We start from the raw sequence: 25,417 nt of genomic DNA on the forward strand, positions 1-25,417 counted from the left end.
AGGAGTAAAGTTATATTTGTATATTCATTTCCATTAAAGAGACATCTGCTTATGGAAATCTGAGAGTTTAACTGGTTATGAGCTGCAGTCAAAATCACAGTGAAGTGAAATGAGTGAATGAGGAAAATGCTGAAAAAAACCTGTCTCCCCATTGGTCATTCCAAAATGTGACATCCTAATATGTCGCTCAAACTCCGAAAGTTTAATGAGCCAAACAACATTTTTAAGTTTAACATAGTAGTTAAGTACCAGAAAAAAAACCCCAAGCCACGTAAAAAATAGTAAAGAACTGAAACGAAAAACTTACGGCTAGATCAGTGACAGGTGACGTTTAACAGAACTCTGTTGGCCCAGTAATAACTTTCTTAAACAAAATTGTTCATCTGTCATCACCTCAGACCATCTCCAACCGTTTCCCAGCCTGCCTCGCTTGTTCAGTGTGAGGCCACAGCCTCCTCCCGGTCCTCCCAGTCCTCCCACAGCAGCACATCAGCAAAGTGGAACCTCCCACTCTTACCGACAGCTAAGTCAACGCTAAATCTCTTCTTTCACATGTCTCCAGAATTATGATATGTTTCTGTGCACCACATCCATAGCTTCCTCCGTCTTTGCCCCCATATCAGGTGCAATTTCGGAAAGTATTCAAAGGAAGAGGTTATCAAATGAAAAATGAGAAAGGAGATGAAGAAGGTTTGCAGGAGTACTAAGAGGCTAGGTGTGCAGATAAGAGAGAGGTGGCAAATTAGAACGAAAAGGCTTATAGTGAGCTGTATGTGAGGCTGGACACTAACGAGATGAGAACTTGTATCGATTGGCAGAGATGGAGCTGAGAGGATGTGGAGGATGGATGAGTTCAGGCAGGAGGAAGAAGAAGACCTCAGAGAGGGCTCATGGATGTAGTGAAAGAGAACATGCAGAGGGTTGGTGAGAAAAGGCGAGGATGATCCATTGTGGCAACCTGTAAAGGGAGCAGCTGAAAGAAAAAAGAGGAAGCTTTGTGTCCCAAACTGTGAGGGTGTCTGTCCAGAAGATCGTCTGAGATACTGAAGCGTCACACTCTCTGGTCTTGGGTAAAAGGTCACTCAGAGGTGCACTTTCATTCCGGGACTTGTTTTAATTATCACCTTTTAAATTCTTATTGCTGATGCTGTATTTTTCTTATTTGCATTTAAGGTGAGCTGGTGTTGTGGTGCTGGAACCACAGTTTCCCTCAGGCGACCTCCCAGAGAGAACTAAAGTTCTGCTGGATACCAGAGGGAGATATATTTCTGTCTGTAACACGCTGGACATATTTTTGCTAAGTTTATTTAAAATCAGAATCACAGTTTAAGAGAAATCTCACGTCTGAAAACAGACAGTCACTAATGTTTTACTCAGCATTCTTTGCTTTGACCCAGTAAAACCATGAATCTGAATCCACAGTGGTAAACTATTTGACTCCAGTTTAATGATAAAAATGGCAAAAGTGTGTTCATTAAAAATCTGATTTATTTTCATCACAGTGTCACAACAGTCAATAAAAATAAACACAGGCTCTGAACTCGTTCACCTGGACCCTGATCCAGGAAGTGGCTTCAGCAAACTCTGAACTTTCTGTTCCAGATGATTCGAGCTGGTCCAATCAGCTCTGAGTATGTTCAGCCTGACAGACCAGGGCAAAGCGTCAACAAAGAGCGCTCTGTCATCGTCACAAACTGAATAAAGTTTGATTCAGATCAGCTGAATCGTGATGTGACCTTTGACCTTAAATCCAACGATCGGAGCCAGTTTGCCGACAGCATCTGTTATAGAGCTGTCTGCGCCGCTCAGAAATGGTCAAACATTTCAGGAGAGAGCGTTTAAATGGGGAACACAGATCCAACACAGAGCCGAACCGAACCTCAGTCTGATCCGGTCTGAATCCGTGCACCTGATCCAATTTGGATCCATCCTGCAGAGTGAGTGCTGTGGAATCCCTGCTGTCTGGCATACCCACTGAGAATGTGTTAAGGTCAGAGGTCACAGTGAAAATAAGTGTTTGTACGAACTTCGCTCTGATCTCTGACAGCTACTCTACGAAATGGAAGGTCAGTCAGATGGTTGGGCTGCAGGACTCGAGGCGGAGTCAGAGAGAACACCTGCCAGTGAAAAGGTGAAGTTCACAGAGTCTGTTGCCACAGTAACGGACTCAGAGTTTAACTGCCTTTCAGGAGTTTTAACTGAAGCTGCTTTCTGGAACAGGACCCTGATTCAGTGCCAGCACTCCGCTCAGTCACACAGACACCTGCCCACAGGTGTAGCACACGAATGAGGGTGAAACAGTGCCATCATGTGGACAAAATGAGTCTTCACTGACCTGATTGTCATGTGACTGACCTTTACATCCTGACACAGGGCTTCATCCTGAGCCTTAAACCAGGCGTAGTTCGAAGAATAAAATATTTTAGTTTTTCATGTTGCATGGAGGAGTCATGTGACACTCACAGGTCATGTGACTGTTCCCTCAGTGCAGTGGTCAACATGACCTGTGACACTCACAGGTCATGTGACTGTTCCCTCAGTGCAGTGGTCAACATGACATTACATGTATGTAATTACCTTACATACAGTACCGTCATCTTTCAGTGATACAGTAATGATGAACTGATTACATGTTGGTCCCTCTCTCTGACCAGCTGCTGATTTTACAGCCTGTGCTACGGCTGCTCACACTCTGGCACAGAGGAAAGGAGGAAGACAAACTGAGCACGCTCAGTAAGTCTTTGTGGGAATGGACATCATCATCATCATCACGTTGTTACCTGGCTGCACAGCTGCGTTCAGCATCATGGGATCGCAGTAGAATCTGTCCTGCACTCTGCTGTGGTTCTGGTGTGTAACGTTCAGTGACACCGAGCGCGGTGGGAACAGATACAATGATTTAAACATTTCACAGATAGTCTGAGGGCGATCAATCGTTTGTTTCACAGACACTGATCCTGTTCATTGATTAATCTTAAAATATCTCAGGACGAGTTAATAAAGTTTTATTTTAATATCGACTTTTACAAACTGAAGAAGTGCACTTGGTTGATTACAGGAACAAAAAGCATCAAATCGTTAACAAGGACGCTATAGATCACATGATCACACTCTGTATTGATCACATCGAGTGTGAGAGTTTGTGTGCATATCCAAACATGAAATCTCCCCATGGCTTCGAGAACAGCTGCGGACAAGATGGCCAACTTCTGTGGCGGACAGGAAGTCACGTGACCTCAGAAGTGGAAGACACGTGCAGTCGTTTACACGTGGCCGAGCAGGCGGGGCGTGCACAACCACGAGGAACGGGCCCTCATAATTCTCTGTCAAACTTTGATGTTTGTAGAATCAGCTGAGGTGGAGACATCACATGACTCGATTATAACCCCGCCTGAGATGCTCCTCTGTTACAGAAGAGCGAGGTCGCTGATGTCACATGATTTCCTGTCCTCCGTCTGTAGTCAGACTCCACTTGGCTTGAGGCTGATTTACCTTTGTCTGATATCCCATAATGCTTTGCTTCAGTGCTTTGATTTGACATCATGATAATCAATCAGCTCATTCACCAATGATCAATAAACTGCATTCGTCAAGTGAAAGCTTTCTGCAGACCGTCATCATCATCTACTGCCCCCAAAGAAGTGACCTTTGACCCTGACAAAGCTGTCTCTCCCTCTTGTTGATGACAGTCGGGGGCAGCTGATGAGAGCAGACGAACAAACAACCTGTCAAAATATTCTCTTTTCAAAATAGCTTTTCTCATCTGAATAAAAGTGTTTTCCGTATAAAACATGGTCACGTCCTGACATTTCTTTCACACACAGATGAGCAAGCCTTTAATTTTTTAAATATAAAAACACGATTAAGCAACATTTTCAGCCTTTTTGTTACACACTTTATAAATGACTTTTTTCTGCTACACATCTGTCAGACGTAAAAAAAAACATCAGTCTTTTACAGATAGAAAAATAACAAGTAGAAAGACGACAGAAAGCTCTGCTACACCGGAATGACCACGCCCTTCTAGACTCTGATTGGATGGCAGGAGAACACCTGCATGAGTGTGTGTGTGTGTGTGTGTGTGTGTGTGAGGGGGGTCGACTTTAAACTGAGGACATTTCTGGTCCTTTTAATGTGTGCTGTACTGCGTAGGAGGTGACTGCTTATCAGGTACCCTCAGGGGCAACTTCCTGCTTAACCCATGCAAGGAAACAGATTGGCTAATCAATATCCAGATCACTGAAAAACCACGCCCCTTTTCTTTGTGAAGACGCTGATTTGGACAGTGCCTTTTCCTGGAGGTCCTAGTTCAGACTCCAGGACTTGTTACATCCTGTCGCCGAGGGCTCTGAGTGCGTGTGAACATTACTGCCCTCTGCACAGATTGACTGATTTCTCTGATTATTCTTTTGATGGATCTGGACACATCAGGATATCTGTAGCTTTACTGTGGTATGTTCTTTCTTAAAGCGACAAACATACCACAAAGAGGAGCAGGTCCAACTGTCAGTTTTTGTATATAACTGAAGAACATTTGCTCTTTCATGACTGTTAGATTCATTATAACTTGATTTCATGTAAAATGTGAAGATGCTCAGAAGGGCAGAAAGAAGTTTAGTCTGGTGACTTTCAGCAGTGGCTCTGCTCTTGCTCTCGTGAAACAAGGAAGGAAAAGCATCTTTGATCACATTAAAGCATTCAGTGCATTTGGAACCTCATCATGATCATCATTGCTGTGTTTCTCCGTTTTACACAACAGTGTTTTGGGTGTTTCATGGCGCAAGTATTTGTCTTTCAGATGGCGGTGTCCCAGAACACGGTGGCAGCATGGCGGTGGCAGTGGGCGAGGCCGAGTATGGCGGTGGCTGCTTCCTCTTCCAGCTGGGCAGGATGGGCATACTGTCCTGTTTGCACAGATTCTTATCTGGCCGCTGACGAGCTTTGATCTCTCGACATAAAACTCTCTTTTTCTCAATCATCTCCATCATGGTGGCGTCGCCACATAGCCATGGCATCTGGACACAAAGAACAGCTCGAAATCAACAGACCCATACCTCCCTTCTCACTGCAAACTACACTGAGACACACAACGTTACTGTGACATTTCACACAACCTGCAGGTTCATTGTCACACTCCTATTCCTAACCTGTTTTCGCTGACCTCGATAAAAATGTCACTGAGGTCAAGGAAAAGAGAAGAGCCGTATGCTGAGGACAGGAACGACCTCACATTTGTTTTTCCTCCATGATGTGACATCGGATGTCTGAAGTGCTCACACTACAGTTTGCAGAAGATGGACTACAAAACCTGCATCTAACAACGTTGTTTTCTGGAGGTAATTTAAACCTGAAAAGTCTGTGAAATATAAGGTTGAAATTTCAACCTTATATTTCTGAGACTCTTCTGTGAAATATAATATAACATCCAGGGTCAGATTTACTACCGTCTGCAGCAGCACAAAGCCTTCTTTTGATGTTTGTGCTGGTCAGTTTTAAAGTCTTAAATAATCAGGCCCCATCTTATCTTAATGACCTTGTAGTACCATATCACCCTATTAGAGCACTTCGCTCTCGCTCTGCAGGCCTACTTGTTGTTCCTAGAGTATTTAAAAGTAGAATGGGAGGCAGAGCCTTCAGTTTTCAGGCCCCTCTTCTGTGGAACCAGCTTCCAGTTTGGATTCAGGAGACAGACACTATCTCTACCTTCAAGATTAGGCTTCAAACTTTATTTTTGCTAAAGCATATAGTTAGGGCTGGACCAGGTCTATTTATTTGTTTGATTATTTATTTAAAATTTAGCACTTTGTAAAAATGTAGTAATTTTTTTTTGTAAAATACAGTAAGATACATTTAAAATGAGTCAGCAAAACACACACACACACAAAAATATGAACAACACAAATGTCAAAAACATAAACATATACGAACAGTTCCATACAACAAATAATGAGATTAATGCTGACGAGACTCAAAATCCATTTTTCACATCATGACCAAAGCTGTGAAAGTGTTTACGCTTTTTGAAGCGGTGCTTTGCTCAGGCAGACGACTGCAGGACATTTGTTCAGCACAGGGCACGCCAAATGTTTTCAAGGGTGGCGGATCAGTATTATGTATAATTTTGTATACTAACTGTATATTTGAATACATAACTCTATTACCAAAACATAACTTATCATGTTGACCTGGTACCAGGTACTTTTTTAGCACCTACTCAGCGAGAGTTCTAGGCAATCCGAGGTGATCTGAAAACATGGTGTTAGCCAAAGCGGCCCCTTTAAGCCCTGATTTTAGTGGTGTTTTCAGGGCTGTATCTGTTTCCCTCATTACTGGCGTAAAGTGTGATTTAACTGAGCCCAGTCTGGTTTTCTGTTATCCTTCTGAGACACACTAAGACACACTAAGCACCTCAGAAGGATTAGGAAATTTGGATATAAGTGTCTTGAAGGTATACATTAATTTCCTACAGACCTGGATAACTGAGAACCTACAAGGGAGGCCCGTTCATAGTTTTATGTTTAATTATATGTTCCAGTTGTGCCTTATTTCATTATCAAAATGCTGTGTTTCCCTTTTTGGCATTAATGAAATGCACTTCTTCTCTTTTAATATAATTTTATTTGACTGGCATACCACTGATTGGATCATATATTTTAGATACACATGCCATTTTATTTGTAAAAATAATTTATTAACAATGTCCTTTAATTTCTTGCCTGTTGTCTAACCCGTTTAAGTTCAAATGAAGAGCACTTCTGTGGTAAATGGACTGGTTCTTATACAGCGCTTTCCTACACTCACTGAGCACTCAAAGCGCTTTGTACAACTCGTGCATTCACCCAATCATACCCATTCACACAAACACTTTATTTAAGGTTTTTAGTGCTTCTATCTAACATTCACTGCAGTCACACTCTGATGGATGCATCAGAGGTCAACATAGGGTTAGTATCTTGCCCAAGGATATTTGGCATGTAGACTGGAGGAGCCTGGGATCGAACCACCAACTTTCCAGCAGTAGGTGACTCGCTCTACCACCTGAACTACAGCCACCCCTGTGGCTGGTGCGTTTTGTAAGAAGAGTTGACAATTTATGAAAAAGCAAATCATTTTCAGTAGGTTAGGGTTATCAATACGATACAACTACATTAAAGGACATTTCAGGAGAAAGAATAATGGTTACTCCAATACATTCATGATTCAGTTCTCTACAGTATCCTAGGGGCGAGCCATGCTGCAATAGGTGTAGGCTGCGGGGGGATTCCCATGATGCACTGGGTGTTTCTTCTTCACTCACTGTGTGTTTATGCACCTCTCTGCATTTAATGATGAGTTATCATTGTCATGTCTGACTGTGTGGCAGGCGGATGATGGACACAAACGCAGGAACAACATTTGTATCTTTCATGTCACACTGAGGGCCGTGTCAGCACTGCAATGTCAAATTCCTGTGTAATGTATACTTTATTGATCCCCGTGGGGAAATCCCTCTCTGCATTTAACCCATTCACTCTGTGAAGCAGTGGGCAGCCATTGGGCGCCCGGGGAGCAGTGTGTAGGGACGGTACCTTGCTCAGGGGTACCTCAGGGTAGCCCTTCAGTGGATTCGGACCCCCGACCCTCCGATCATGGGGCCACTACTCTACCTACTGAGCTATCCCTGCCCCTGTATATGATGTATGTATGATCTGTATATGTGGTTTCTGACAATAAAGATGACTTTGACTTGACAAAGGGAGTAAATACTGAACACTGAACACGAAATTACAAACCAAGAGGAGAAAACACACAGCTAACAGGGGACGACATGACAATGAGCAAAGGAAGACAGAGGGCCTGAATCCACATACAGGATGACAGAGGATAGGCTACAGGTAGGAACACGCTGGACCTAATACTGAACACAATGCACGCAGGACAAAACACTATCAAAATAAGACAGGAAACACACAGACAGAGCCTCAGCCTGACACAGTGACCGTGGAGAACAACTAAGCATAGGGAACAGAAGAGGCATGACAGAAGCTATGAATACAAGTATAAGCAGAGGGATCACAACAAGTGATCAACAGACACATAAATGCGGGCTCACAGACCCAGGACCATGACAGTGATGAATTTATGGCTGTAATTCTGCCCTCACTCCCAATGGTTGTGGCAGATCACTGCCCCCTGGCTGAGCCTGGTTCTGCCAGAGATTTCTGCCTCTTAAAATGGAGTTTGTCCTTCCCACTGTCGGCGAGTGCTCGCTCATAGCAGGCCGGGGCTTTTTCTGTATCATTGCACAGTCTTTACATTACAATTAAAACCGCCTTGACATGACTACTGTTGTGATATATATATATATATATAAATAAAACACCAATCAAATTTTATGTCGTTTTGTTTTGTTTTGTGGTCTCCTTTTTCTGTTTTTGGGGGTTTTTGGTCCCTTTTGTCCAATTCCTCTTTGTTATTTTTGTTGTAATTTTGAGTCTTCGTGGGTTTTTGGTCTCTTTGTAGTCCCAAACAGTTGTTACTGTTCATCTGGACATAGTGTATTGAGCAGTGTTGGGCAAGTTACTTTGAAAAAGTAATTAATTCCATCAGGAGATGGACCCCAGAAAAGGAGAAAGCTCTGAGAGACTGCTACGACACCACAGACTGGGATGTGCTTCTGAGCCCACATGGTGAGGACATAGAGGGGCGACACACTGTCTGACAGACTACCTCAACTTTTGTGTGGACACGGTCGCCCCTGCTAAGACGGTGCGGTGTTATCCTAATAACAAACTGTGGGTAACACAGGAAGTCAAAGCTGTCCTCAACATGAAGAAGAAGGCTTTCAGGAGCAAAGTGAAGGAGGAGATGAAAGCAGCACAGCAGGAGGTGAAACGCTGCCTGAGGGAAGCAAAGGACACCTACAGGAGGAAGGTGGAGCAGAAGTTGGAGAGGAACAATATGAGGGAGGTCTGGAATGGTGTGAAAACCATCACAGGCCACAACACCAAGAACAGCACAGTGGGGGGACTGTGAGAAGGCAAACGAACTCAACTACTTCTTCAACAGGTTTGACCAGCCCACAACCCCCACCCTCACCTTCACCTTTACTACAGAGCCCTCCCACTCTCCTACCTCCCTCGCTTCCCCCTTCCTGACACTATGACACCCCCTGTGTGCTGCTGAACTTGGGAGCCGCTACAACGAGTCTTCAACCTCAGTCTGCGACTGGGAGAGTGCCCGCCCTCTGGAAGACATCCTGCATCGTCCCGGTCCCCAAAAAGAAACCGGCCCAATGGGCTGAATGACTTCCGACCGGTGGCACTGACGTCACATCTTATGAAGACTCTAGAGCGGCTCTTCCTCAAGCTCCTCCGACCACAGGTACAACATGCCCAGGACCCACTACAGTTCGCATACAAGGCGGATGTCGGAGTGGAGGATGCCATCCTGTACCTCCTACATAGAGCCCACTCACACCTGGACAAGGGAAAAGGCACGGTCAGGATCCTGTTTCTTGACTTTTCCAGTGCCTTTAATATCATCCAGCCCTGTGTGCTCCAGGAAAAACTGAACAGGATGCAGGTGGACCCCTGCCTGGTCGCTTGGATCTCTGACTACCTCACTGACAGACCACAGTACGTCAGGCTGTATAAAAAAGCCCAAAGCCGACTGTACTTCCTCAGGAGGCTGAGGTCTTTAACATCTGCAGGAAGCTCCTGAGGATGTTTTACCAGTCGGTGGTTGCTGGAGTACTTTTCTATGCTGTGGTGTGCTGGGGAGCAGCACAGCAAAGAAGGACTCATCCAGGCTGGAAAAACTGATCAGGAAGGCTGGCTCTGTGGTCGGCATGAAGCTGGACACTCTGGTGTCAGTGGCAGAGAAAAGGACACACTAAAGAAACTGCTGGACATTATGGGCATCCTCTGCACACGGCCATAAACAACCAGAGGACAGTGACAGGTTGCTTCTCCCAAAGACAAGAACCAACAGACTTAAAAACTCCTTTGTCCCACATGCCATCAGACTGTTTAACTCCTCTCTGCAGGGGAGAGGGAGGGGAGACAGGAGGACAAAGGAGGGGGGACAACTAAGCTGTAGTGCCTCTTCACTTCACTGTGCAATACTTTTTGTTAATAGTCAACGGTGCAATAGACTTCAATACTTGAAATGTGCAATTCCCTTGTATTCTTATTCCTATTTATTCTATTTATCCCTTTTGTATACTCTGTATTTATATATGTGTCTGTATTTATATATGTGTATATATATAATATTCTGCTCACGTTCTGTAACTTCTGTCGGTGCTGTGCTTTTGGAAACCGAATTTCCCAGAGGAACCCACCCGAGGGATTAATAAAATCTTATCTTATCTTATCTCTTATCTTAATTATAGTTACTAGTTACTTCTTCAAAAAAGTAACTAAGTTAGTAACTGAGTTACAAGATTCTAAAAGTAATTAATTACTTGAAAAGTAACTATTGCATTACTTTAAAAAAAAAATGTTTAACCCTCTGGGGTCCAGGGTATAATTGGCCATTTTAACTACTTTTGATTTTCTCTCCACATTTCACCTTTAAAAACTATTTACTTTGCCTTGTTTGGTATCATTCTTTTCAGCACAACCTCACGTGTCTGAATTTACAGTTATGTTTTCATTTTGACATACTGTATTAACACAATTGATCAAAATCAGACAAAAACATAAAATCAGAGTAGAAAAAGTTATATTTTTACTGTAACAACCACAAACATGTTTATTGAATCATGTTTCATAACTTTAAATGCAAATATAAACTGTCACTTTTAAAATCATATACACAAGCTTTGCAAACAACAAAGTTATTTGCAGCCATTTACCTTTTACCCTTTTTTAAATAACGAACTTCCCCCTCTTCCTAAACAACCAAATGTCATGTTGCCATATCAGTTTTTGATTGGTTGACATGGTGCATTTTTCCACCAACACGAACGGGCAGTTTTTTGTCTTTTGTTTTGTTTTGTTTTGCTGATAAGCAGAGAGTGCTTGCTAGCGCTGTCCTTAGACAGTAAACGTGACAAAACTATTCAGGAAAAACGCGTGTAAATTGTTTATCATGACTCTGGTTTTACGTGGCCTACCAACACAATTTAAAAACTGGTATATATCACCTTGTTGCTTTGTCATCTTAAAGTGGTCATGTGATTGGCTTACCACGACTGCTTTATTCTTCCTCAGTCAAACAGCAGCACTCATGTGATTGTTTTGCCCCTTAGCTCCAGGTGTTGTGCCAAAAAGTGATCGTCGGGCAGAAAGTGATTGCCGTCCCGCGGGAGGCGCGCAGCTGCTGTAGCGTCCAGATTACTTACAGCTACTTCCTGCAACTGATATAAGCTGCGGTAAGCTGAACACAGCTTCAACCGTCTGTTTGTTGAAAAATAGTAACACGACCGCATTTTCTTGTTAGTAACGGTAACGCCGTTGTAACGATAGGAATAGTAATTAGTTAGATTACTCGTTACTGATAAAAGTAACGCCGTTAGTAACGCTGTTACTTGTAATGCTGTTATTCCCATCACTGGTATTGAGCATATTTGTCCCAGCTGCGACGGCAGATGTGTGGAGGTAAGGACCCAAACACAGGTGGTGACTTTGATGAGATGAGTGAGCTTTTATTTATGAGTGCGCAGGATACAGCAGGAGCGGAGAATGGAAAGCACAGAAACAAAAGGGAACCTAAATCCACAGAGGGAGCGTCTCACAGAGGTCACACAGAAAGACCATGCAGACAAACCAGCAACAAGCAGGAGAAAACACAGGGCTTATATACACAGTGGAGTAATCAGGGAATAGGAGACAGAAGGAAACACAGCTGGGAGAAATCAGGGCTAATGAGACTAGGGAAGAAAAACTAGACACATTCACATAAGATATGGACCTTCAAAGTAAAACAGGAAGTACAACAGGTATGCACAGACACAAACTTAACACTAAGACATCAGACATGGCAACAGGGAGGAAACACAGAGACGTGGGACCAGGGCAGGCACAGTCACACAGAACAGAAGGAGCTCAAAATACAAAACTTGAGAACAAGAATGACTAGAACAGAACCAAAACTATTAACAGTAACAACCCTAAATAACAAATAATCAAGAAATACAAATGGAAAAGCTACAAAACACTGGGTCACTGACCCGGGACCATGACAGTATTGTCCCACTCCCACCGAGTGCACTACGTCCAGATGAACAGATTCAACTTTCTGGGATTTCCTTACATGAATGATTGAACACGTGTCAAGATGCCTCTTTGTAGAGTTTTGTAGTGTTTTTGCGTTGTTTGTTTTTTTGTCTCGTTGTTTTGTTCATCTATTGGTGCCATTTTTGGTTTTATTTTTAGTCTTTTGTGCCTCTTGGTGTTGTTTTTCCCCCCCTTTTTAAACATGAGCATATGAAATCTGAGTTTCTTGTTGTGCATTGATTCATTTAGTGACAGTAGGCATTATCAGTCTGGCATGTGATTGGCTGTTACTGTGTGATGTGGCATCCCGATGAAACTTGTCTTTGTGTCAATGTTAACAGTTACAGTTAATACTTTAAGCTTTGTCTTTTTTCTTTGACCCTGAGTTAGATAAGTGAATGGATGGACACACACACACACACACACACACACACACACACACACACACACACACACACACACACACACACACACACACACACAGAAAGACAGACAGAGAAGACAATAACATGTTTTTAATTTGATGACTTTAGCTCACGGTTGTGTGTACATGTGTGAAATGATCACAGCAGCTTTAGGTAATACGAGGATCACTTTGACATTCATACATTTTGATTATATTATAAACAAATATAATAAGATTATAATTATAGAAACAACCATATTGTACAACATAATCATTGTTAATAAATGACTGAATTTAAGCTTTGCTTACATGTTAAAGAAGTGGGATAGATATTAGTGGGTGCTGTTATTACTGGTGGAAGTAGGTGTGGTTACATCCATATGTTCAGGTAAAAGTTTACTGACACTTTTAATTTGATCTTTTACGATTTAAACGTTATTAATTTCAGAGCTGATTTGAACAGTGTTGTTGTTAGTTTAGTCTAATGTTAGTGTAATGTTAGTATTAGCATTTAACTTTGTATCACTACAGAAACTACAGTATAAGTACTGGAGCATTTAACTGCATGCTGTTAGTTTCAAAATGAAAGATAAAACCGAAAGATTGAAATATTTGACATGAATGATACAAAAGTCTAAATTAGTAAAAATGTGTGCACAGCTTGTCAGACTTCGGCTGATGGACCAAAGCTTCTTTTAGTCTCAAGTTGTTTTATTTTCTCTTGTTCAGTTAAAACCTGTGTAAAAATATTTCAGGTCATTATCATCTCAACATGTAACACAGACAGTAAACAAGTAAACAGGTGCTTTACACATGCTGTACCTGGCTTAGGGCAAGGTGATGCGGCTCATGCAGGTGACGATGTGGCGTGCCACCTGGTGAAGGAACTCCTGAAGTCGAAGCTGAACGGCCAAGTTTACCCGCAGACTTTGGTTCTGCAGATACAGATACAGATCGTCAGTAAACTCAAAGAGACATCACCTCGGTGCACATATGTTTGCGCGTGAGATTTTCAGTCCTCCAGGGTTCTTACCCTTTTTACCTTGGGGCCCAACCTTTCCACTACACAGTGGCCCGAGGTTAGGGTTATTACTAACACTGTACTGAATAAATTGATGTTGCTTTTGGCTTGATTTATACTTAATAACTACATCCAATCTACTTCATTTTAATGACTAAAGCCTTGTCAAATAAAGTTTCAAGTTTCAAGTTTCTTCATTTATATAGCACTTTTAAAAACAACAGTTGTTGACCAAAGTACTGTACAATTCCACAGTCAAAGCAGAAGACATACCAAATAAAATAGAATCATGGAAAGAACAATAGAAACAGACTCATCTTTATCTAAAAGCCAGAGAGTAAAAGTAGGTTTTAGATGGGTTTTGAAAGTCTCCAGTGTTGGAGAGGTCCTGATATGCAAGGGCAATGAGTTCTATAATTTAGGAGCAGTCACAGCAAATGCCCGGTCTCCTCTGTGTTCTAACCTCGACCTTGGGACAACCAAAAGCATTTGGTCCGCAGACCTCAAGGATCTTTTGAGTTTTTGAGTTGCTATTTTGTCTCCACGAGTCCTGCGTTTGGATCCTCATTTCTGCCTGCCTGCACACAGAGCCCTGACAGCCCCAGCTGTGACATATAATCTGTGAGTGAATCTGAAAGTTGTTTCAGCAGTAAACCGTTTTTCATTGGCAGAACCAGAAGTTACTCTTTATGTTTGAGACAAATGTACAAACAGTCACAGCAGGTAACTCCCCTTTACCTGAGACACCTGAGCCTGCCTCTGAGACACAATCAGATCCAGTCTGGGTGGGGGAAAGGATCACTCTCTGAGTCTGTTTCGGGCTTTGGTCTTGGTTCTGGCCACGATGGAAAATCCTGATTCACACAGATGTGTAGTTGTGAATGGGAGGAGTTTCACAGCTCTCAGTGCCAGACATGGGTCCTCCTTTGAGACAGCACCCCAGAAGAAGCCCACGTACAGTTTGCCCCACTGCAACTTTAAAGTGCTGTCGGTGGAAACTTCCAGAAGCTGGGATTCCAGATGTGAGGGCAAAGGAACATTTTCAGTGGGACCCACAGGAAATGGGTCCAAAATCCACACGTGTCCTTCTCAGAGGTCCTCAGGGGTCATCAAATGTCTGTGTCAGTTGTGAAAGATGCTGACAGACAGAGTCACGGACCTTCACCTGAGGGGAGTTTTCCGAGATGTGAGACAAAAGTGGAAAGTGTCCATCGTCGTCTCCTGGGCCCTCTTAGTCTACAAAGCAAGTTTCCTCTTGAAAGCTTCAACTTTCAAGAGGAAACTTCAACTTTCCTCAAACGCTTGAGGACCATTCCTGTCCGATCTCACCTCACTGTGGTAGAGAGCTGGTCATGATCTGCTTCCATGTCCTCACAAGGTCGTCAAAACATCTGGAGTTCACAGCATTATTTTTAATGAAGCTGATGGTTTTCACACTTACATCCATCACCTCGTGGAAATCTGGTATCATCTTTTTTGCTGCAAAGCTTTCACGGTGGAGAAAACTGAGTCCATTTAGCTTCTGGTACACGATAAAGAACATGATGCTGTGATGCCTGCCAGCCATTGAAGCTGCATGATCACTGCACACCCCAACACCGTTCTGTCCAGGTCGATCTCAGTGAAGTAGTTGTCTTTTCTTTCAAAAGTCATTTTATTAGACTACATATGTTAGACAACATATCAGTGCAACATATAATACAAAGTACTTCAGAATTTTCACATTCTGTTCCCTCCCCGACCATTAAAAAACAAATAACTGGCAGTGACTAAAGCAAACATAAAGCAAACAAATAGAAAAAAAAAAAAACAAAACTGGGAAGGGGAGAAGCCGTGGGTTACTCAGAAACAATAGTCGTGGGTTTTCAAAGAAATCCAGAAAGGGGACCACAGTTTATAAAATGTGTGTTTTGACCCACAAACTGTATATCTGTTTTTTCTAAATCCATACAGGACATTATATCTTTTACCCATTGCACATGCAAGGGCGGAGAAGAGTATTTTCACTTTAGTAAAATAGCTCGTCTGGCCAGCAGTAATGAAAGGTTTAGTGCTCTGAGTCTGGAATTGGGCAGCTTCAGGTCTGCACCAAACATAGCACAGAGTGGCTCTGGTTTAATTTGAGGACTTCAGACATCATTTGGAAAACAGAGTTCCAAAGGTTGGACAACGAAGGACAGGACCAGTACATATGAAGTAATGTACAAGGAGCACCCCCACACCTTCTACTGGTTGGGTCCACCTCTGGGTATATACACACCAGCTTAGCGCTGGATCAATGCCCCCGATGAACTATCCTAGATTGAATGAGTGTGTGTCGAGTGCACATCGATATATTGTAAACTTGGCCGAGGACAGAGCCCCACAGTTCATCTTCGATAAGAAAGTTAAGGTCTTGTTCCCATTTAGATTTGAAGGCAGCTACTGAAGGACATTGTAAGTGGGAGATTAGATTGTACAAGGCTGATATTGGAGGTTGGACTGACCATTATGACATCATCTACCGGATTGTCTGGAGGTTTTAGGGGAATTGTGCTGTCATAGTCTGCACGTAGTGTCTGACATGTAAAAATGAAAAAACTGAGCAGTAGCTATGACACATTAAGTGGATATTTGAGGAAAACTTGCAAATGTCCTTATACATCCAAGTCAGCAAAAGATTTTAGACCCTTTCTGTGCCAGACGTGAAAAGCACTATCTGTCATTGAAGGAACAAATAGGTGGTTTGCTGCAATTGGGCTTTGAAGTGAGACAGTCTGGAGGCCAAGACTCTTCCTAAACTGCGGCCAGATTCTAAGAGACTGCTGGACTTCTCTATGATTGCTAGGTAAAGCAGCAGGGCCAGAGGGAGCGATGAGTCCAAAGTTCTGGGTAGAGAAATTTTCCTCCTTGAATTAGACTACATGGTGACCCAAACTGGTGATTCCGGATGAAAGTGGTACTGTCTCCAATACAACATACACCAAAATAGTCAGAGTAGCGACAGTTAGTTACCCCTTATGCTGTGGGACTAGCGTAAAAGCAGTTTAATCCAGGAGCCCATCCCAAACCTTTCTAATGTAAAAACAAATACTCCCACTCCACCCTATCAAATGCTTTTTCTGCATCCATAGCAATAAAGCATTCAGGCACAACTTAGTTAGGAGTATAGATAATATTAAAAAGTTGTCGTATGTTAAAGAAGGAATGCTGATTTTTAATAAAGCCAGCTTGGTCGGGACAAATTATAGCAATTTTTTCCAGCCTGTGCACCAGTAGCTTAGACAGAATTTTAACATCCTTGTTTAACAGAGATATAGGCCTATAAGAAGCACAGTCAGTCAGGTCCTTGTCCTTGTAACACTGTTATACAGGCCTGGTAACATGATGAAGGAAGTCCCCCAAAGTCAAGCAATTCTGTGAAAACTTGGCAAAGGAAGGGAGCCAAATTGTCCGAGAATTTTTTTATAAAAGTCTGTAGAAAATCCATCAGGGCCTGGAGATTTCCCAGATTGCATGGACGCTATTGCCACCTGAATTTCCTGTTTTGTAATGGGAGCTTCCAGAATTCGTCTGAGTTGTGGAGGAAATGAAGGGATATGGATGGTCTCAAAGAAGTCATGCAAATCTTTACATCTACTGTAGATTCTGACGTATATAATTTAGAGTAAAATGAAGAGAAAATATCATTAATCGCCTTCTGATCTGTAGTCATCACTCCATTGTCCATCCTTACTCCTGTTATGATTTGTTGAGCCCTCATACTGCGCAGTTGATTAGTCAAAAGCTTACCAGTCTTTCCACCATGTTCGTAAAATTCACTCTTGTTCCTAATCAGACATCTTTCCACTTGCTGAGTTGAAAGTAAGGTGAGTTTGGCTTGTAAGCTCAGGCGTTCTTTGTATAGCGCCGGTCATGATGATTGACCGTACTGCCTGTTGATGCTCATAATCTGGTCTGAAATAAGCCTCTGCTCCCACTGTGCACACTGTGATTGAGATGCTGCCACTGAAATGATTTCTCCTCTCAGGAACACCTTTAAAGCCTCCCATACCATCCTGTTTGCTATACCAGGACTTCCATTCTCACTAAGAAAAGTTTTAATTTTAGAAGAAATATTAAAGACATATTGTTTATCTGTGAGCAACAATGGATCCAACCTGCAGAGCTTTGTCACAAAGTCACAGCCCAAAAAAAACAACAACAAAAGACATGAGAACCAACCCCACCCGAGAAATAAAGTACAATAACATGCCACAATCTAAAGGAAACTAAAACAATATCAACCACCAATATTACCCCAGCAGGTTGCATTGAACAGTAACCGCCTAAGCCCCTGCTCTCTTCCCATACTAGCTAAGTACTCCCCTGTACCACTACCACGTATGCTTTGTACCTTCACCATTAAACATTAACCCCTAAAGTTAAAGCAGGGCCCATATTTAAAGGAGAAGAAGAGGAGAAACAAAACAAAACAAAACAAAACAAAACAAAACAAAACAAAAGCAACCAAACAAAATACGAGTTTTCCTTTAAATGAACAGAAAAGAACACAATACTATATTAACAGCACGGCTGTACAGTATCAGTCAGATTGAGGGTGCCGAGCAGGCCAGTCCGACCCATTATACTGGTGATTTAAGCTGACTGCACTGACCGGCTACAACATCCACCTCAGGATGGAGAGCGTTGGTTTCCCTCAATGGATTAAATGAAGCGGGTAGCCTCATCAACTGACTCAATCGCCGGTTATTTCTATCTGGAAGAGTAATCCGAAGTCTGGCGGGGAAGAAAAGGGAAGGTTGGAGGCCTCTCCTATACAACTCGGCCATAACATCCTTACACTGGGCTTGCTGATTTTCGACGTTAGTGTTGTAGTCCTCATAGAACTGGAGCTTGTGTCCGCAGTACTCAGTTGGCCGTGGACCTAGATCCACTGATTCCAGCAAACCCACCAGACGAATGTTCGCCCTTTGCTTCTGCTCTCCAGGTCAGAAAGTTTAGTTTTGAAAAGTTTGTTCTCCCCTCTCTCCCCTTTACATTTAGCTTCAAGCACTACTAAGCACTGAACAACATCCTTCACATTTGTTTTGAAGCTCAACAATACGTAGTTCTTGGTTTACAACTTCCGCTTGTATTTTGTCCAGCTTACCGTTAATTACATCAAGATGTAGGCTTAAAATCCGCAGCTATGGCTGTTCTGCGCTGTTCAAGCAAGGCGACAAGCACCGGGTTCAGGTCAGCACCAGCATCCTCTGCTAGGCCAGCACTAACACCACTCTCAGCAGCAGTTTTCTTCTGTTTGTCTTCTTGCCTTGGACATCTTTCCAGTGTCACACTTATTAAAGGCCCGAAAACATACGTGTCTAATTGCAAAGTGAGGATTAGGAAGTAAAATTTAAAAAGTTAAGCAGGTGCTCATAGCTGACACACCTTACTCCACTGCCAGAAAACGGAAGTCCCTGTGAAGTAGGTGTCAATGCAGTGGAAACCCTCCTGAGTCATGGCTCGTGTTGGTAGCTCTCCACAAAACAGCATGTCTTCATGCAAACTGCTGTCCCAGCAATAAAGCACAAAACCAGCAGCAATGCACCATTCATGACCAGTGTTGTTCAAGTTACTTGAAAAATGTAATTAGTTACTTATCACTGATTACTTCTCCAAAAAACTAATCCTGTTACATTACTGATTACTTAATTTCAAATGTAATTTGTAACTTGTTACTTAGTTACTTTTTAAAAACATGATACACAACCTGAATACATAATAAAGCAACAGACCTTTCAGCCCAATTCTATTTTTTTCTCCATAATCCATCATATAAAACTGAATCAAATGAAAAAGTCTCTTGTTAAAAATGCTTCATTAGTTTTAATCTTTTAACTTTATGCACATTGCATCAAGCAAAATTAAATTATATGCAGCACTTGAAGAAATGTTGTTGTATATTCCAGCATATAAAATAAAATCACATTTTGTGTTTACACTCTTTCAAATAGATGCAAGTAAAACACAGCAAAAATAAATAAAATCAAAGATTCAGCAGCACTGAGTCCTGTCACTCTTAAATCTGTTGTCACCTGTTTAGCAGGAGTGGGGCGGGTGGAGGTTTGCCCACAGCGGTCATGTCAGTGGGGGATCCGGGGTTTGTCTGTGAATGTCACATTCTGTGGCAGCGTGCTTGCTGCTCGCTCAGATTTGAAGTTTAATTTTTCGCTGTAGAAAGAAGTTTTCTTCCCACCAGAGTGAACAGCTGACACTAATGTTTCTGTTACTCAGCTAATTGATTCACAAGTATAACCTCGTGTGTGTGTGTGTGTGTGTGTGTGTCTGGCGTTAGAGCATTGATGTTGTAAATAGATTTGTAAAGTTGCATTTATGGGCCTTTTTCACTCTGTATATATTGGTCACTGCAGCAGCCTGGTACGCGTGAAAAGCCATTTCTGTTGATTCAGTTTTCTCCTGTTTTCATTTAAAACATTAGGGATTGTCTTTTAGTTGGATTTCCTTTGTATAGGAAAGCATCGGGACCTTTAGGGAGTTTTGTTTATTATTTTGGCATTGCTCACTGCTCATGCAAATAAATAGCTGCTTAGCACTTTAAAAGGTACTCTGTTTGGTTCTTTCTTGGGTGGTGTGTGAGTCGGGGCCAATTTCTTGTTGCACGCCTTGACTTACAACATAACAAGATGCTTTTAAAACCCTTTAGACGCTCCTGTCTCCTACTATCTTGTACATAAGCTGATCTGGAGCACGTTAGGTTGCAGCATATACACAGGTAAAAAGTGAACTATATTCGTAGTATGGAAAACACTGGGTTAACCCTGAGGTTACCTCGATAACATGAAATCTTGCATTGTACCCACAGCCTGATAAGAGAAATGTGGAAATCAGATCAGAGGAAATAGGTTGAACAGGTACTCTGGGTTTGTGTTCTGTGTGTCCAGCAGTGTGAAACAGACTCAGCAGATCAGAATCAAGTAGAACAATGTTTAGAGACTTTCTGCATCACCACATGAACTAATGCACATTCATTCTGAACTGCGGGAACTTTACAGCTGGGCTTCATTCACTACTTTCAGGAACAAGCTGCACATACAAAATCTATCACACTGAAATTATGCTGCACATAAAAATATCAGAGAAAACACAGTCCATCAGCTGACTGTACTTGGCTTGAAGTTTCTGTAAATGGCAGCATAAAGTGGGAGTCCTACAACTGTAAAGACATCTCTCTCTCTCTCTCTCTCTCTCAAGAAACACTGACACAAATTTCAGCAGACCTTTCTCTTCTCTTCATAGTTAAACTCCTTAAACATGAAGTCATTGTTGTTGCTTTCTGACTCACCTCCTCCTCCCGTCAGCATCATGGTGGGACTGACAGATGACCTCCCCATCCTGCTGGAAACCGGACTCGACTGTCCATCTCTGTCTTTACTGTCATGTCTGGACTTGCCATCTCCTACAGAGGCACAACAACATTAACTCAGTAAGTCCTGAAGAGTCAGTCAAAGTAAACTTTATTGTCATCTCTGCTATATACAGTACAGTATATAGAGAGACGAGATGACGATGCTCCAGTTCATTCAGTGCAAAAGAACAACATTAAATATAGGACGAGTAAGAAATAAATGCACTTTAAGACTAAGATAAGGGGAGTAAATATACACTTTGCAGTCATTTGTTCCACTGTGAGATAAAGACCCTCAACGAAGACTGTGATGAGACTAACATGTGTGGACACAGAACTCATCCCTGTGATAAGATTTAAAGATCTGATGTAAAGTCATTAGGGCGTGTTGGAAAGGATCAGTGGTGTTTGTCTACAGCAGCAAAAGAAGCTGCAGAGGAAATAAAAAGAAACACTCAGCTCCTGTGACATCAGACCTTGAACCAATAAAGCTATTATCAAACCAAACCATGCAGCTTATCAATTTGCACTCCACTTCTTCTTATATACAATATACTATATAATATATTCCACCCTGCCTAAAGACAGTCATATTTATTCTGCCAATGAACATTCAGATAGTCGGTGTGAAAGACAAGTGCATCTGACCTGCTCTTTCGTTTATGGCATGTAGTCTGTTTTATCTCAGGAAATAATCTAATGTGATCTTTTGTTGTCCATGTTAAGACGTGCTTTCACCAAAGCAAACCCACGTCCACCCTTACAAAGGAGTCGAGTGTCAGAGCACTTGGAATCTCTGAGCACCACTGTTAGATTTGTATTGTTGATTAATCCAATAGAGAATCTGTGGCAAGATCTGAAAACTGCTGTTCACAAACGCTGTCCATCTAATCTGACTGAGCTGGAGCTGTTTTGCAAAGAAGAATGGGCAAGGATTTCAGTCTGTAGATGTGCAAAGCTGGTAGAGACATACCCTAAAAGACTGGCAGCTGTAATTGCAGCAAAAGGTGGTTCTACAAAGTATTGACTCAGGGGCTGAATAATTACGCACACCCCACTTTGCAGTTATTTATTTGTAAAAATGTTTGGAATCATGTATGATTTTCATTCCACTTCTCACGTGTACACCACTTTGTATTGGTCTTTCACCTGGAATTCCAATAACATTGATTCATGTTTGTGGCTGTAATGTGACAAAATGTGGAAAAGTTTAAGGGGGCCGAATACTTTTGCAAGCCACTGTATTTCCAACAGTGTAATTTGACTTCTAAGCCTCCCAGAAACAATACAGAAAAGCATAAAGTCAAACATGACTTTTAAAAACACCAACATAGGCTTTGAAAGTAAAAAACTACATTTTCCGCAAAAATGACGTCACTTCTGGTTTCGGACAGGTAATGGCGGACATGCGATAGTTCGCGCTGACTTATATTCCAATGTAGGAAGTGTTATGAACAGCTGATCGGATCGGCAAAGCCTGTTTCTGGAATATTATGTTTTTGTTGCTGGAAGTGCTTTTTATGCAATTTTTGCAAAGCTATATGTGGAAGGAAACCGTGACCTAGGGCAAGCTAATGGAATAAGATGTAAGTACAACTCCTCCGGTTTCATATGCAAAAAAATTATTGCGCTACCTTACGTGGTTCCAGTTCTACAGGATTTAAAAATTGTTAGGCAAAACGGAGCGTGCCTGCTCCGACCCGGTTGTAAAGGGTTAATGATATATTTTATGTAATAATTCATAAAATTAGGGTTAGAAACGATAGAACACAAATGGCACGATAGACACTTTTCTATTGTCCACACGATATATATATATCGTCATATCGCCCAGCACTAGACCCCAGTAGGCACCCCATACTCTGGAACCCACCAGGGCAGGGGCCCAGGCCTATCCGGACCAGGTCCCACAGCAGCAGCACCGCCCAGCCCCACAGAGTCCGGGGGAGCCCACCCGACCCCACCACAGAGAAAACTGCACCCACCCCGTCATCCACTCATCTTCCAGACTGCACAAGACAATAGACGCCCAGGCTGAGTTCTTCCTCCACCTCTCCTATATTTCCCCCACCTGCAGAGTGAGTTCCTGGAAAGAGGAGACCTCCTGCAAGATGTAACAGCCTCCCCACCAGTTGAAGAGCCCCCAGGTGGCTCGATGCACTGGCGGCACCCTGCACCAGGGCTGAGCCCCATGCACCCACCCGCCAACAAGCTCAGCAACACACCAACCAGGACCCAAGCCCCAAAGCCCTGCCAGGGCCCCAGCCTGGAGATGGAGCACCCCAGAACCCCACGCCCGTCCCGGACCCACCCAGGGGCAGCCAAGCTACCAGGTCAGTAACCCACATGCATCAGCCCAGACCCTCCCCAGCCCCGCTGCACGCAGCCACAAGGGAACCATCATCTAAGAGCCACCAGAGCCCATAACAGGTCATGACCACAACCCCGGGTTGAGCCCTCCAAGGAAGACGCTCCTAGGTAATCCACTGACGCCCCAAGCCTGTCCCTACCCCCACACCAATCTCAACAGCGAAGGTGGGACCAAACTACGACACCCCACCCCACTAGGTGATGGAGCTGATCAAAGGAGCCCAGAGCAATTGATCTAATGTGGTGGCAGAGTTTCTATCAAGACTAATGTGATCTATTAGATAATTTCTATATTGGTTAGAATTAAGATTGTTTTTGTTTTTCCAGTTCATGAGGACTGTTTTCTTGGCTATGCATAGGGCAGTGAAAACCATATGGGCTATATTCTTTCTGTAGTGACATAATCTAAGCTGCCCAACAAACACACTAAAGAGGAGGCTGAAATGTTAAATTTCAGACACTTTGATAAGTCTTCACATATCTTGCGCCAAAACTTGAACTGGTGGACAGAACCAAAGAGCGTGGATATAATTGCACCTTAGAACACACATGCATCAACACTACATATGAGCAGGCGGAGGAGGTTACCTAGACCGGGGTATGGAGTACGTTTGGGGAGTGTGATTGTGTGTACAGTGTCTACTTATGTCTGTCTCCACGTTGGGTGAGTGCTGAGTATTTGCATATGTGCATGGGGGTAATGGATTGTATCTGTGTGTGCCTGTTTGTCTGTGTCTATATGTCAGGTTGGGTATCAGACACCACCTCTCTAGGGTCATCTCAGGCCCTCCAAGGTATGGAGACCTATCTCCCCCACCACTCCCCTCTCAGTGGCAGACGCCCTCAGACATCGGTGCATTGGTGGTTCTTTGTGTCCGGGATGGGCGCCCAGGCACGCACCGGCTCACTCCTGGTAGCTGCTTGTCGGGGCCTGGAGCCTGGGGCTTGTTCGGGCCCCTTCAGGTGGTGGGGTGCCCTTGGCTCCTCTGGGCCTGGGGCTCGGCCAGTCTGGCACAGCTGGCTGCCGGCGGAGCTCACGGGCACGCCACTGCAACCCCTGGCTTCTGCTCGCGGCTGCTGAGTGACCCCTCATTTGGGGCTCTCCTCAGCTCTTTCCGGGAGAGTGGCACGGAGCCTGGATCTCCTCCATACCTACTTCATGCCCTGAGGTCGGGGCTGTGGTCCCCACACCCTCTAGTAGATCATTACATGAAGGAACCTTTTTAAATACAAGCGCTCATGCTCACAGGTGTACACACGGGTGCTCACACACACAAACTACACCCTTTTTGGCTCCTACCTCAAAGCACGCTGTGCGCTGTCGATCCTACGTGCTGCACAATAATATCCAATATTTAGTATTTACTGTTATATTCACATATATTCACATTATATTCATATTCACATAGATTATCGTGATGATGTTGTTTATTATATTGCTCTCTTTTTTTTTTGCTTGTTTTCTCTTTTTTTTTCTTTCTCAACAGGTGATCCAGGTGATTGATATATGTATTTTTTGTCCCCCACCTCTTTTTTTGTTTTTTGCCCTTTATCACAGTTCCTCTTCCCCGATGTTTTTTTTTCCCTACTTCTCTTTCTTTCTCCTTTTCTTTCCCCAGTCATGTCTGTCCCGTGTGTAACAACTGAAAATAAAATAAAATAAACAATAAAAACAAAGGTCAATCAAATGGACCAATACGGCAAGGCTGGGATGGTCCACTTGGTAAAGTAAATACGTTGGGCATCTTTCTTTGACTTTAGACAATAATTCTGATGGCAAAAGATCCAAACAGGACAAAAAAAAAAAAAAAAGGATGGACAGAACTGTGAGCAGCAGCAGCAATGGCCGCAAACAGACTGAAAAGGAGGAGGGCAGGACCCCAGGGCACGCTTCAGGCTGTGGTTTACCCAAGACACCAGAACAGGAAAGTGATGAACACACACACACATCTACACACACACACTGACTCAGCATGAAGTGATACACAGACAAACACATGTACACCCGTTGATTGAATGAGAAATGA

General features: G+C 43.0%; 1 protein-coding gene across 1 annotated transcript; it reads right to left on the minus strand.

Annotated features, from left to right (window-relative positions):
* Positions 1–4,772: 4,772 nt before the first annotated feature.
* Positions 4,773–23,455, minus strand: LOC116335341 (neuronal tyrosine-phosphorylated phosphoinositide-3-kinase adapter 1-like). The gene is made up of 4 exons (XM_039597968.1): positions 23,383–23,455; positions 20,958–21,071; positions 13,432–13,544; positions 4,773–5,015 (listed from the first exon to the last, which is right to left on the minus strand). Exons 1-4 carry the CDS (start codon positions 23,453–23,455, stop codon positions 4,773–4,775), a joined length of 543 nt encoding a protein of 180 aa, XP_039453902.1.
* Between the last annotated feature and the right edge of the window lie 1,962 nt (positions 23,456–25,417).

Source organism: Oreochromis aureus, linkage group 14 (assembly GCF_013358895.1).
Source record: "Oreochromis aureus strain Israel breed Guangdong linkage group 14, ZZ_aureus, whole genome shotgun sequence".
NCBI classification, from domain to species: Eukaryota; Metazoa; Chordata; class Actinopteri; order Cichliformes; family Cichlidae; genus Oreochromis; species Oreochromis aureus.